Here is a 15165-nt window from a genome sequence, read left to right on the forward strand (position 1 = left end):
ACGTCGTCCGCGTTTTGCGGGAGCCGTAGTAAAGGGCGGGGCTGACGTTTATGTGGGCGTGGCCTGAGTGCGACGCTTCAAAGCTTGTTGTGTGTCGGACGAGCCAGCAGCGTCGCCATCTTGTTGCTCCCGCACTTTGACGCCGACCACCCCCGGCCCGGTCCGGTCCGGCCCGCGAGAAGCCCACGGGGACGCGGAGGCGAGCGGACCGTGCGCGCGCCCAATCCAAACCAGACGACCAGCCCCCCGCTCTCCCCTCAGCCTGACCCCTCTTCCTCTCGTCTGTCCTGGCCGCAATCCTCGCTTCGTTTCTGGCTTCGCGATGAGCATCGACACGTTGCTGGAGGCCGCCCGCTACCTGGAATGGCAAGCCGAGCGAGACCGACACGTCGAGCCTCTTCAAGCCGAGCCTCGGCGCCTCTCATGCGGTAAGAAGCCAGCGACGAGCACGCCGACTCGACCCGCTTCTTGCCCGCTTTACTTGCGCGTTTTGGGTTTGGTTTTGCTCGGAACCAGGGGAACGTCCACTTCCTGTCCAGTCTTCGCTTTCCTTTTTTTTTCGTTGCCACCGCCAAGGAATTCCCGTCAGATATTTTTTTTTTCTCTTCGTAGATTTTTTTCCCCCCCTTGAATTTGTGACGTCAGTGGTGCCATGTGTGCTCGAAGTGTGTCGCACGCACGCGCGCGCAGTCCACTTGTCCCACTTTGAGAGGGCGGCGGCAAGCACGCACACACTTTACATAACAACTTGACACAGGCGCGTGCACGGTGGGGGCTTCCTCGCGTTCACGCCTCTTGTTTGTTGTTCACGATCACGCGTACTAGCGTGGAAGGAAGGAATGCGGAGGGGGGGTAATTTGGTGTACGTGACTCCGCCCCTGATGACGTGGCACAGTGAGACCCCCACCCTAATATTTGTTCCACCACGTGCTCTAACCGAGACGGCCCACACACTTGAAGGGGGGAGCGGCCAGACTCCCCACAAGCCGATATATAGCGCACACCGTTACATAAGTGGCTTCCGCGTGCACGTTGAACTCTGGCGCGTGTAGAGAATCGTGCACGCGCGTTGTCTACCTAAACTATCTTGTCGCTTTTTTGCAAAATTTAACTTATCAACCCAGTTGACGGTGATCGACGTCCAATCCGTTTTAGTTAATAAAAAGGTGTATTTTAAAGTCAAAATGTGTCGATTGAACCCGACACCGATTATAACCGATTATAAATTGAAATGAAGTGAAAGTAAAACGTATATGGCCCTTTAAATTGCGTGTGTGCGTGGGTTGGATGCCAGCTATGTGCCGCTAAACGCGTCGGCGAAATCCCCACGTTGGGGATGTTCCCAACATGGTAGCTGTTTCTATGACAACTCAGAATTTAACACACACACAGGCATAACACATGTGTGTTTCCTAGTGATGTCATTGTAAGTGGTTAGCCATCTTTTTTTTTTTTTTTTACAGGAGAGTTACAGGAATAATAAAATAGACTTTCTCCTCTATATTTACTTCAATTTATTTTTATTTAAGCATTACCTATTTAAACTTTTATATATTTAAATGTATGTCAAGTTATGTATTTTATATATATATATATATATATATATATATATATATGTATATATATTAGGGCTGTCAAAATTATCGCGTTAACGTGCGGTAATTAATTTTTTAAATTAATCACGTTAAAATATTTGACGCAATTAACGCACATGTCCCGCTCAGACAGTATTCTGCCTTTTGGTAAGTTTTACAGCAAGGCTTTTTGTGCTGTCTAACAGCGAACTCTTGTGGTCGCTTTGCGACATGGTTTATTGCTTTCTTACCTGTTCAATATGGCTGCACGACGTCTCGGGCTGACCCCTTCGTTGTAATGTTGTGCTTATATGATCCTTAGACAAGATTTGTCCGTAAGTATGGTTGTTGTAAAGAATGTACATATTATGTTAGTAAGCAAAATGTTATATTTTTTGTATGAGACGCTTTTTGTTTTTGTTTAGTGAACCTGTGTAGTGTGCTAAGCTAACGTTGTTGCTAATGCAATGCTTGTGTACTTTTTTTTGGGGAGTTTTACGACGGTCTAAAGAGGACAATGGTTTGAGGCCATTTTATTAATAAATCGGATGAAAAAGGAAGAAGACTGATTATTAAGGCGTCGTTCCCTAGCTGTCTAGCTTTGGAAAAAGTAGACGCTTCGGAGTGAGGACAGCATAGACACATTTAAATGACAGTAGAGTGAAATGCCCACTACAGTCCTTATGTACCGTATGTTGAATGTATATATCCATCTTGTGTCTTATCTTTACCTTCCAACAATTTATTTTACAGATTAGATATTTAATTTACAGAAAAATATGGCATATTTTATAGATGGTTTGAATTGTGATTAATTGCGATTAATTACGATTAATTAATTTTTAAGCTGTAATTAACTCGATTAAAAATTTTAATCATTTGACAGCCCTAATATATATATATATATATATATATATATATTTACATTTTAACATATTTCAACTTGGATGGTCAATTTTAAAGCAACACTAGTTAACTTTTCAACCTTTCTAAAATATTTTCATAACATTTGTGTTATTATGCCGAATGACAACTAGTTGAATGACACCTCTTTTATATCTTGAGGGGATCTGTATTGCTTTCACCGGCACTAATTAAGAGGCAGTTTACATGGCGACGCTGCAACACAAAGATGCAATGACTGTGTTGCGGAGTGGCCTCGCGTTCGTATGGTGTCAAGGTGGCAAAGACGCAAACCTTGGAATCCTGCCTCCAAACTGAAAGAATTCGATTGCGGGGGCTTGAAGGGGGCTTGCTACGATTGCATATCAAAAGCTCCCGCAGCGCGGGACCGCGCCAATAACGTCAGCACTCGTACACGTCACATTGGGCATGCGCAGGGGTGCTACCAAACATTAAAAACAGCAAGTATGGCGGAACGTCGGCTTTAATTTACTGTTTTTATAATATTTTTTATTTAAATATGTTGAATGTTTCCATTTTTTGTGTCTTTTTGAAGAAAATGCCATTGCTTGGAGTGGGTGGGCATGTTGTCTTCCAGGCTGAGGAGGTCAAAGTGCATCATTTGCTGTCGCCTTGTAAATCTGCACTGCCCCCTAGGGCCTGGCATGAATACAACATCGTTTTCATGCGGAATTGCGACATTGTTCGAATGGAGACGGAACCATATAAATGAAAACATGATTTTTTTTTCTCAGAGAGTCACCATGTAAAACGGCCCCCAAGTGTGAGGAGGGTGGCAGGAACCCTGCCACACAAAAAAACTACAAATGTGCTGACTGCTTTACAGCATACGTCACTTCTCCCTTTCCTCAGTCATTATAAGGATGGAAGTTGATCCGAAAGCTTCGTGTGAATTCTGCGAAGATTGCAGAGCAACAAAAGAGACAAAACGTTTTGACTGAGGAGGGGGGGGGAAAGGCGGGCTACCAGGATGTACAGATTAAACATTGGCCTGGCTTTCACTCGCTAGGGTGACACACCCCCCGCCCCCTCAACTGAACTCGTCAGCGTTGACGAGTTCGGGTGGGTGGGGTGGTTAGCCACACTAAGCCACACGGTTGCTAACCATCATATACGATTGTTTAGCCACAACCAGATTCCCTACCTTATTACTATTAATCCTTCACACAGCCGCTGGAAACAGAAATGTTGTTTAATCCATCCACAGGGGACCGGGAGATTGATTTTTGATTGATTGATTGATTGATTTGATTGATTGATTGATGATTTTACGACACTGTGCGGGTGTGCACTGGTCCTCATGGGAAACATAATCTTCCTTAAGGCAAAACACTACTGCTTTTGTCCACCGGCATCGCTAAAATCGACCAAAACTGAAATTTACAAAGTGTTGCTTTTTTTTAAACATTTAATTTTTGCACTTGTTCCCATCTGTAGCATGAAATTTATCTTGTCAATTTCCCATCAAATGTGAACAAGTTCATTTTATGATCTATTTAGGAATATGTTTAATTTTGACACTTCCTGTCTTTCATAGTTTTGTGTCACGTGCATTCAGGCTCAATTTGAGTCACCCCCCCGAGCTACCTTTTCATAAATGTGTGCATTAATTTAAAGATGATGTCACAACTAACCCCATCCCCTTTTTAGAAGAGGAGCCATTCAAGGTGAAAGCGTTCATCAATAAGACGGAGCCGACCGCACTGCAGCCGATGGCAGCCAATTGTACTTCCTCGCCTCCCCTTCAAGTGCCCATCACCCTCATCCCGATGGCGCCGGTCAACACGGCGACGCCGGCTCCCCTGCCTCCGGCCAGTGGCCCTACCCGCTCCCCGCCACGGCCGCCGTGCCCCCTGCAAGTCAAAGGGGACGCTGCCGAGCGCTCACTGCCTCAGGTTGATCTTCGGTACCCGCCACCCGTCTGTGGAAACGGGCCGGTCCACCCCCAGCCCGACCCAACGTCCCACGTCCGGACCAACGGGATGACTCCTGACGATGCCAGAGGAGGCGCCAACAGCAAGCGAAGGCCCGGAGGGTCAGTTTGTCGCATTTAACTCTTTGGCTGCCACTGACATTGATAGGCGTCCAATCCATTTGACACTTTGACAAGACAATGTGTTTAAAATGCCCATAATATCCTTTTTCACGCAACTTTAGCTGGTCATTTTCACTTGCAACTGCATACAGGTTCTCATCCATAAGTAGCTGACTGGATCCTCTTAGAATATTTAAACTCTTTACTCTTATTAGCCGTTGAACAAGTGAGTGTGTCCGTGTGCAACTCTATAACTTACATAGACAAACAATAAGGCATCAAGTTTTGATTGTTTGAGACCACTAGGAAGCGGACAATAAAACGAAGCGTTCACACAAGCATGCAGAGTGAACTCTCTCGCACATATTTCAAAGACTCAACATTTTGCTATTTAATAACAAGTAAACCACAACAAATGTATGCATTTATCTACTGGATTTCCAGTGGGCTAGCGCCACATAGCGGTAAGAGTAGCAATTAGGGGTGTGACAATAGAGTGATCCCTCGTTTTTCGCATTTAATGGGGGGCAGAATATGCAGCGATAAGTGGAAAAACTGCAAAGTAGCATCCCCCCAACTCCCCCAGTTTTTTTGTGTGTTCAATGTATTTATTCAGATTTAGCATTGGAAAGATACATTTAAGACATGTTTAATAAAAAAAAAAAAAAAAATGTGTTTATATATTTTAATAGTTTTCAAGCACTTCAAATGTAATAAGTTTTAAACATGTTTCTGTCCCATCGAATAATTTTTAAATAAGAATAAAGTAAAAAAATGCTTGTCTTTATTAAATGCTTCATTGAGAGTCCAATCAAATCCGCTCAAGCTGCTCACTTACAAACTGAGTTGCCACAGCAACTGTTTAACAAGTTAAACGATGATTGACGCATGCGGCGCTTTGAAGTTTCTGCTTCCAGGCATCTCTAGCAAGATCAAACCTTGACATCTGTCAGTCATCGTTAACTTTAATAAGCAACTCTAGTGCACTGCCTGCCTAAGAAAAAGGAAGGAGGTGGAGTAAGACTACGTGATCGGATCAGCTCATCTGTATTTATTTATTTTAATTAAATATTTTTGTAAAATCTGCGATGGACTGAGGACGCAAAGTTTTAAGCGCTAAATAGCGAGGGATCACTATATCAAACGGGTGATTTATCGCAATACAGTGGTACCTCTACATATGAATTTAATTCGTTCCAGGACCTAGTTTGCAAATTGAAATGGTCGTATGTCGAGCGGGATTTTCCCATAAGAATACATTTATAATTCGATTAATTCGTTCCACAGCCCAAAAAACCTACGATAAATCCTTAAAATATACTGCAGGTACATTTAAAAAAAGCAATTACACACAGCAAAACAAATACATTATAAATACAAATCGGAATAAAAATAATAGTAACTAATCAATCGGTAATAAAAAAAGCATTTTTATCATCACCTTATAGAGTGGCGAACAGAGGTGGAAGAGACAGCGAGTGTGGGTGCAAGAGGGAGCATTCGGTGAGCAGTTTCAGTCTAATTTAACTTGCGTTAAATTAAATTAGAAGTTATGTAAAACACATGAATAACAATAAATAGATTTTTAAAATGCGTTTTTATTGTCACTTTGATGACCGTCATGACTGTTGACAAATTCCGGCCGTCTTAATTTCAATTGTAAAAGCGACCCCAACCCACACACACATACCTACCAACCGTCTTAGGACCCATGTTGATTTTCTCAAAAAAAAAAAATACCTGCCATGCTGCAGTCCTGCTAGAAAACAATGAAATGGCGATGGTAAATCGTTGTATGTCAAGACTGACGAGTCAAATTTTACGTCTGTCGAAAAGATCGTATATCAATGCGATAGTATGTCGAGGTACCACTGTGCTTTGTATAGGCCAAAAGTTTATCATTATGCTCCCACGAGGCTTGTGCATGTGACAACCTTAAACCAAAATATCACGATTTCACGGTATCATGGTATTGCAATTGCAGCTCTAAAATGTGTTACTTTGAGGTATCTGGGTTAAAAAAAAAAAAACCTAAACATATCAACAAATTGGAACATAACTATAATGTTAAGATAAATTTAATAGTTTCCTGAAATATTCTAAATAAATTTACAATAAATGCAGTCCTTTAGGTCAGCCTAAACCCGCAGTGCAATATTATTACCATCAGAACAAAAATAATGGAACTATTTTCCATTAAAAAGCACGTGTGTATGACTCGTGTTATGTTTACATTATACACTCTCTCTCTCAACACAGACAGTTGCCAGAGAGGGGAAAAAACACGTTTTGCCACTATTAGACACACTAAACACACTGGAGTTAACTCTCGTAGCTGATGGGAAATGTTCATGACAGTGTTTACTAACTGTCCAATATAATTTTGCATAGATGCAAAATTAAATTGGAGGCTCGGCAGCCACCCTCTCCAAACATGTTTCACACGTCGGTTGGCCCTCCTCCTCTAAGCTGCGGCCCTCTGTAACTTCCCATACCAGCAATTTCGTTTTGTTCGATGGGGGGAAAAAGGAGTTTCACGTCCTCCAGCCATCGTGTTGCACAGCTGACTCACTGACACTGAGCAACAACTGGTGAGGGAGGGTTGAGCTTTGCAGTTGCAAGCGAGGGATTTCTCCCTGCATTTTTTGAGAAATAAAAAATGGCTAATACCTTGGGGACGGTATGACGAAAAGTTTTTGTGGTTTTGAAACCTTGACGTTTTTATACCACGGTAGATGGTGCTGCGTCACTAGTAGGTAAATGGCGATGTAGTGTAAAGCGCCTTGAAAGGTGGAAAAGCGCTATACAAGTATAACACCATTTGAAGGTGTTACTCTTTAAAAAAAAATTAAAAGGAAACAACAGGTTGCTACCAAAATCTTCAATTAGAATATTGTCTATGTTACCTCACATGACGGTGCTAGACATCCGATTGATTTTGACTGGATTTCACATTAAGCACCGACACCAGAGCATTCACAGCCATTTTTGGGGGGCATTTACAGGTCACTTCTTGTTCATTTTAGGGCATTTGCAGGCCATGTCCTGTTGATTTTGAATCGCTTTCTATTCAGTAACCAAAATCCTCAGGAAGTGACGTGTATATCACCCAAAATCAACAAGAAGTGACCGATAACAGGAAATGTCGTGAAATGCCCAAAAATTAACTCATTGCCTAGCATCGGCTGGCACTGCCGGTCAAAGTACTGACGGTACTAGGGATGAAACTCATTCCAATTCATAGCAGAAAGATGAAAATAGTATAATGTGTTGCTGTTTTTCAGGGCAGGAACGAGAGAAGTCCACAACAAGCTGGAGCAGAATAGGTGTGTTGTTCTTCCACTTGAGTCTCCTCAGTCACCACAACTCAAAAGGCTCATAACACTTGTTTTGTGTTTTTTTTTTAAAATCTATTTTTGGCAGACGCGCTCACCTGAAGGAATGTTTTGAGAAGCTTAAGAAAAACGTCCCTAACGTGGACGACAAGAAGACGTCCAACCTCAGCGTCCTTCGCAGCGCTTTGCGATACATACAGGTAAGGATTCGGTGTCCATCACAGTCAGTGGTACTGAATTTCAATCCACCGGTCTCCATAGTGACCATAATACAATAATAATTAGTTGTTATTGATTGATTACTTAAATGTGCTACCAATGACACCTGGTTTGGATGTTTTAATGTCTGGGAAAATTTGGGAATTAAATGAGTTCAGATTTCCCATCAAAGGTTGCTTTTTAGGTCATATTTGAAGTGCAAGTCATGTTTCAAAGAAAAAAAATCTGTATTTTGGAAAACTATGCATATTTCCCAAAGGTTTATTGGTGTGTTCTATTATTGTTGCTACAGCAATAGGCCATATGCCACACCGAGGACTCATGTGATTGGTCAATACCAGCTACCCCTCGCTCTCACACAGTACATGTCATTTGCTTTCGGCTCTGGGAAAACAGGCCACGCGAAAAAGTTGCCTGTCCCAAAAGTCGATGGTGGAAAATCGGCCCGTGTGCGTGATTTTTGTTTGCCGCGGTTCGGCGCAGACGCTGAAGCGGAAGGAGAAGGAGTACGAGCACGAGATGGAGCGCCTGGCCCGCGAGAAGATCGCCACGCAGCAGCGTTTGGCCGAGCTCAAGAAAGAGCTGAGTCAGCGCATGGACGCTCTGGAAATCGAGCGCGTCATCCGACAGACCGTCCGGCCAGAAGACGACCAGGCGTCCACCTCAACCGCCTCAGGTATGTTGCCGACGCATGCCAAGTTACTGTTACGTTTGCTGATTCACGTGAGACTGCAAATGTCAATGTGCACTGGAAAATTTTGCGTCATTGTACCTTTTTCTTGAATCATCATGGCTCATTTTGTCAACATTCTTGCTGACTCAGCGCGACAGTGTTACTAACATGTGGTAGATCATCGCTTGATGACCTGTCAGCCCCGTGTCATCATATCTTAGGCTACGTCTACACTAGGGGTTCAACGGTTCAGTTAGCCCACGGTTCGGTTTGAACCTCGGTTTTGGGATCACGGTTCGGTTTCGGTTTGCTTTTTGCATTTTTTAAACTGCCTTTATTTTGCTTTTAAGAAAATAAACACTTAAAATGTAAAAATGTTCGACTGTTAAAATGCCTCTTAGCTCTTTGGCTAGTTTAGTGACTGACAACTGAAATAAACACACAGTAGTAAAAAAGTTACTTGGCAAAGTAACAGGTTTACATTTCAAGTTTTTTTTTTTTTTCAAAAATAAAACAACATAGTAACCTTTGCTCTGTTTGGAGGTCATTTAATGTTCTGAATCAACCGTTAAAGTTGATCAAATTGCTCCCGTTTTTGCATTAGTTCCCTTCTGTCTACTTTTGACATGTGAAAATTTTCAAACTGTTTCATCATTTAAAGATAGACTCAAGTCAAGATTTTGCTGATTTAGGAGTATTTTAGATAAAAAGTTACTAATACCCCTTTCCCACTGGCCAAAAAACCCGTGTCAACCCGCTAACAATCGGCTTTTGGTGGCAGTGGGAAAGGTGCAGCGACCCGCTTCGACCCGTGTCAATCAACCCGCCAAGCGACCCACGTTAAAATCACCTCGGCTCTGATCGTCATGCAGTGTGAAACCAAAACCCCGGGTCAACAGTCAACAACCTAATCTACAAGGTGACGTAGGCTAATACGTAATGCGTCATAATAAAAAACAAAAAACATGTGCTCTAGCCTGGATCCACATACGGGGAACAGTCGGTGTAGCAGCGTTAGCAATAGCCATAACAGATGAAACAAAGGCTCTTCTCCTCCTTCTGTGACGTACACGACTCCTTTCAATTTCCAACCAAAATTCACGTCGCCTACGTTGCCTCAGCACAAGCACAGTGTTGATCCTTTGCTGCATTTCGACCATTTTGCGGGCTGTGAAAAGCATGAAAACAGAGAACACAAACGGAAAGGAGGCTTCCATGTTGCTTTGCATTGTTTATTTCCTTGAACTGAATGAATTCGGTCGCACTTGTCGAAGCGCATCTTAGCGTGGTGACGTCACGAACCTTACGCATGGCTGAGGAGGGGTGGGGGTTAGACGGGTGGGAAAAAAAAAAAAAAGACACAGCTTTTTTCGTCAATAGGAAAGGTGCCAAATGCCAATTGCTAGTGGGATGCATCGGCTTGGAAAAACGCGCGTTGACCCACTAGTTTCAGTGGGAAAGGGGCATTAGGTTCCCTAGGAAGGTTCACTACAACAGAGCCTTTCTGAGAAGTTTACTGCTCTAAAATGGCAGCTGTTTACTAACGCTACAGAGTCTGTCATTTCGCATGTAGTTCTATATGCATGAGATATCTAGGCGTAGGTTGTAGCCTGTCGGCTACAGTCAGGAAATATTGGAGCCACCTAGCTTAGCATCGCGTTTGCTACAGCGTCACAACAAACACTCTTCCCTCTCTGTGCCTCTGACTTTTCTCGCGTCATTCAACCAACGTATTAACGAACGGAGGAAAAAACACGTAATGCACGAAAAGTGTACAGAATTTGAACGTAACGTACGGCGTACACATTAAAAAATCAGTGCTCACTTGTACAAATTACACCGAGACCATACAACTTGACAGGTATGAATTATAGTGGACCGTCACAGTTAGGTAGTAGCACTCTGTAGCACGGGACGTCCAACTATCAGTGGTCACGGCGAAACTATGTGCTTTAGCGAAGTGATCTTCGATGGCTTTGCGTGCCATTTCATAAACGTCAGGGAATACGTTGTTGGAGAAATATGTCAGCGAAGGAACAATGTAACACGGGTCAAGCGTTGCAAATAAATTAACGAAGCCCGCCATGTGTTTTCACTGGTGTCATCTCCGGGGTTGTCCTGCTCTGAGAATGTGATATCTGTGGGTGATGCTGGCTGAGGTGCCGTAGTCATGTTATAAGTGTTGCCATTAGCATAGGGAACAAGCACTGATGAGCAATGCTTGCAAATTGTCTTTTTTTTTTTTTCAATATTTTCTCTCCCTCCTATTTCTCTCCCACCGCACTGTAGTCCACAGGGAAACCGAAATGTTGCCACACCGCAGATTTGAAAGAAGCCAGTGCTTCCTCAAAATTCGGTCTCTCCACTCCTCCGCTCGCCATAGCTTTTTTTCTTTCTTGTTTCACTTTCACTTCGCTCATAAGCGAGAGAGGGCGTTACTCGGCTTCTATTACACAGGTGCTTGACAGTGATCGGACATTTACTTGCGGCAGGGCGGGAATTTCTCCACAGCTGTGCTTCACGTCGCACACAGAGCTCGACCAATTCATTCCACAAGCGTTCGGAATAAATTAATTGCAAAACCGAAAAGATGCGGTTCATAAAGGCGTATTGAACCGTACAGGGCGAACTGTACGGTTCGGCTTCGAACCGCAAACCGTTGCACTCCTAGTCTACACTAGGACAGATAATTTTCTCCAGGGTATTTTGCCGACTATTTTTATACCTGTCCAGAGTTCGTTTAAGGTGCGTGTAAGGGCCCCCCTGCTTCTGCAAGGTACGCCTGCATTTGTACAAACTACGCATGCGTAAAAAGGAGAAGCCTCATGTGTTACGTCATCGCCCGCGCAGTTTACCTCTGAACCGGAAACTCATTCCTCGCCCGTGGCAAATTTCGAAATTACTACACCTTCTAGACTGTCATTATTTTGTGATCACTGTTTTTTCCGTGATCGCAATCAAACGCATCATGCAGGAGCGAGAGTGGAAGGGAGAGCACGCTCGGCTTTTACAAGCAGGAGCCGCGTTGTGATTGAAATAAATCTTTATAAAACAACGAAAGCCTGAGATCATTACTTGGGATGTTACAATCGATGCTCAGTTGCGCTCTCACCACATGGAAAATAACAAATAGAGGCATATGTTGTGGCGCTGCGTATATTTCCTGGAAGCCGCAACCAGGCTGTTTGTTTGTGCATAAAAATGGCGATCCTGGAAGTGGCAACAGTTTTGACAGGCAGAAATGTCTTAGGGGAAAAAAAAAACGATTTTGCGCCTCTTTGACTGGGGGTACTACGCAGGTCACTTTTCGGGGTTTAATTTTCCACTATACATTTTTTATATACAGTACTTATGTTCTGTCGGCATTGAGTTGGGAGGGGCCAGCCCCGCAGCTGGCTAATGTGAGACAACTCTGGAAACGAGCTCTATAAAAAACGCTCATCTCCACCTCATCCACGATGGAAGGACCCAAATGGGGACTGAATTGAAGCATATTATTGAGACGTAGTTTGAAGGTTCAAGAAAAATGTGTGGAAAAGAAAAGAGGAGCATGAATGCCAAATCGTGATCTTCCGCCTCCATTGTTTACATGCTGTCATGCAGCATTACGTATTAAAACAGCAAAGGCATGACGTCCCTTCCTGAATATCCGAATGTTGTACGGCGACAGCAGTCCATATTAGGCAGCGCGTAGTCGGCGGGTAACATTACCCGCCTACGTTATCCGTCTAACAACTAATTCGGATAATAGGCATACTAGTGTGGCCGACATGCCGTATAGTCCAACTAATTACACGTTTAAGGCCCTTATCCGTCCTAGTGTAGACGTAGCCTCTGACCGACATGACATGAGATTATTGCTAACTTGTGACTTTCGCTGACCTTTAGCAATGTGAATCGGCAAATTTCACTTGCTGACTCATCATAATGTCTCTGCTGAGTCATTGTCACTTTTTCTGACATGTCAAAATAGCTGCTGAGTCATCCTGAATTGCGCTGATCCTTGTTGATAGTAACTATTAGTCAGCAAATTGGACGTGGTGACTCATCAGAATGTTACTGCTGAGTCATCTTGCCTTACATCATCAGCAAATTTTAGACATGTCAATTGTCCTTACAGCTAGGGCTGCAGCTATCGATTATTTCAGTAGTCGATTCATCTATCAACTAGTTAGTTCGAATAGTCAAGTAATCTGATAAGGAACATTTAATGTGTTGCAGGAAAAAAAATGGGAGATGCAAAGGCTTGCTTTCAAAAAAAGCATTAAATGCAAATACAAAATCCCTGAGTGTTTCTTCCACCTATGCAGAATTACATTTTCATTTAAAAATAAAAATACCTGAGTTTAGCCTCAAATGGTATTTAAAAAAAATATATAAATGAGGATTAACTACAACAAAAGAACAATTGGCTAACTTGCATAGCAAAAGTCCGCTAGCTTAAATACTACAAAATTCTAACGTTTTTTTACAGTGCTATTAACAAATCAGTCAAATACATATTCCCAAAAAAACTAAATTAAGAATGCATAAAGAAAAATATTAGCTCAAACAAAAAATTAGCTTATGTTGGTCTTTACAGGGAACAGCTGGATTTAATCATGTTAAATGAGTTGTGTAAAATTCACTGTTGCCACTAGAAGGCAGTGCATCCACCTAAATCAAACTAAATGCAAACACTTTCAAAACAAAACATGACACAGCTCTAATTAAACGAATATTCGAAGCAGCAAAATTTGACTCAAAGTTTTTATCAAATCAAATTTCTCGAGTTAATGATTACTCGTTGCAGCACCACTTACAACCATGTTGTTCTCCGCAGAAGGCGAAGATAATCTGGAGGACGCCGAAGAGGAGGCCCCCGCCGTTCCCGCGCCCCTCCCGGTCTCGCAGGCGACCGCGGTTACACGACTGCCAGTCTGGCACGCGCCCCCACCCGTCGCCTTGCCGCCGGCTGCCCTGCCGGCGACCGGCGTCATTGCCTGCACCGCTGCCCCCCGTCCCCCGGCGTCCCACCCATCCGTCATTCGGGCTGTCAGTCACGCCGTGCCGGCCAATCACAAGCACCTCCCGCACATCGCCCCCTCCCCGGGTCCCGCCCGGCCCGTCGGTCGCATCGCGGTCCATCCGGTGGCCCGCCTCGCAGCGCCCCTCCCAGCCCGCTTGCCCGCCTTGTACCCGCAGGGGGTGCCGGTGCCTCCGCCCGCCGTCATCGCGCACACCTTTGCCCACCACGTGCAGGCTGCTCCCCAGCCTGGTGCCAACGTGGCCACCACGGCCAGCCAGCAGCAGGCGGCGGCACTCGGGAAACCCGCCGCTGTGCTGGCACCCCGCCCCCAACTGGTGGGCCAGGCGTCTGTTACCATGGTAACAGTGCCCACTTTCCCAGTTGGCACACTCAAACTGGCTTGAACGCACTCTCGGGGAGTTGCTACTGCTGCCCTCAGAGGAAGTGATGTCATTGCCGGTCACATGTTGACTTTTTAGGTCTGCAGGCAAGATGGACCACAGAGGGTAGCTCTCCAACCCAAAACACAAAAACACGCTGGATCTTTGATATTAAGTTACCTTTTAGTTAAAGCAATGTCCACTACAAAATCATCTTTTTTTCTTTTGTTTTTTTTTTTTGTGTTTTTTTTTTTTACATTTTCCTTTTTTTAACTTAATCCTCCAATATTGTCCTCAGGCCAAAGGATCAAGTGTTGTTTTGGTACCATCTTGGTGCCAAGGAACTATGTCGACATGAGTGAGTTTCAGCTATTGTACGGCGATCGGATATGTTTTGGGGGGTTAACTAAAATGAAAACTGTTGCTCTAGCAATGTGGGAGCATGGCTAGTTTGTGTCCCATCTCCAGTGTCTGCACGACAGCAGCAGCATGCGCGTACGCCTCCACTTTCTCATTAACAGCCATTGATCCATCGCTGTCAATGACTTAACCTCTTGATCACTGTGACAACACGCACACTCGAGTGAATGAAAAGCAATGAAAGAAGTTTAGATTTTTGCTTTTTTTGGAGCAATTAAGATACAAAAAGTTTTCTCGCCGATGTAATCTCGTCTAATATTCTGATTCCATATTGGTTGCGTATTCTTGTTTGTTAACCTGAATGTGATGCACGTGGAGCGTCTGACTTGTTCTTGTTACCGCTTTGTTTAATTGTGGTGCATGTTTGTGGGACCATGTAGATGAAAGGGGGGGGGTTGGGATGTTTGCCCTCACGGTATATAATATTGATATTATATATTAATACAAAGGAGGCTGTTTTTCCCTATGGTGAAAGTGTTAAGTTATATAATAAGGCCTGAGCACTGCGGGTCCTCAACATGATGACATTAATCTGAAAATTCTTAATAAATATTATTACATTTACAACAATCCTCGTTTCTTGTCGTCTGATTCCAT

General features: G+C 43.7%; 1 protein-coding gene across 1 annotated transcript; it reads left to right on the forward strand.

The window, feature by feature from the left end:
* Nucleotides 1-56: 56 nt before the first annotated feature.
* LOC130906532 (max-binding protein MNT-like) lies at nt 57-15153 on the forward strand. The gene is made up of 6 exons (XM_057820968.1): nt 57-428; nt 4149-4533; nt 7818-7859; nt 7957-8068; nt 8571-8763; nt 13583-15153. The coding sequence occupies exons 1-6, from the start codon at nt 323-325 to the stop codon at nt 14170-14172; spliced, it is 1428 nt and encodes a 475-aa protein (XP_057676951.1). The 5' UTR covers nt 57-322; the 3' UTR covers nt 14173-15153.
* The last annotated feature ends 12 nt before the right edge of the window (nt 15154-15165 follow it).

This window comes from Corythoichthys intestinalis, chromosome 18 (assembly GCF_030265065.1).
Source record: "Corythoichthys intestinalis isolate RoL2023-P3 chromosome 18, ASM3026506v1, whole genome shotgun sequence".
Lineage (NCBI taxonomy): Eukaryota > Metazoa > Chordata > Actinopteri > Syngnathiformes > Syngnathidae > Corythoichthys > Corythoichthys intestinalis.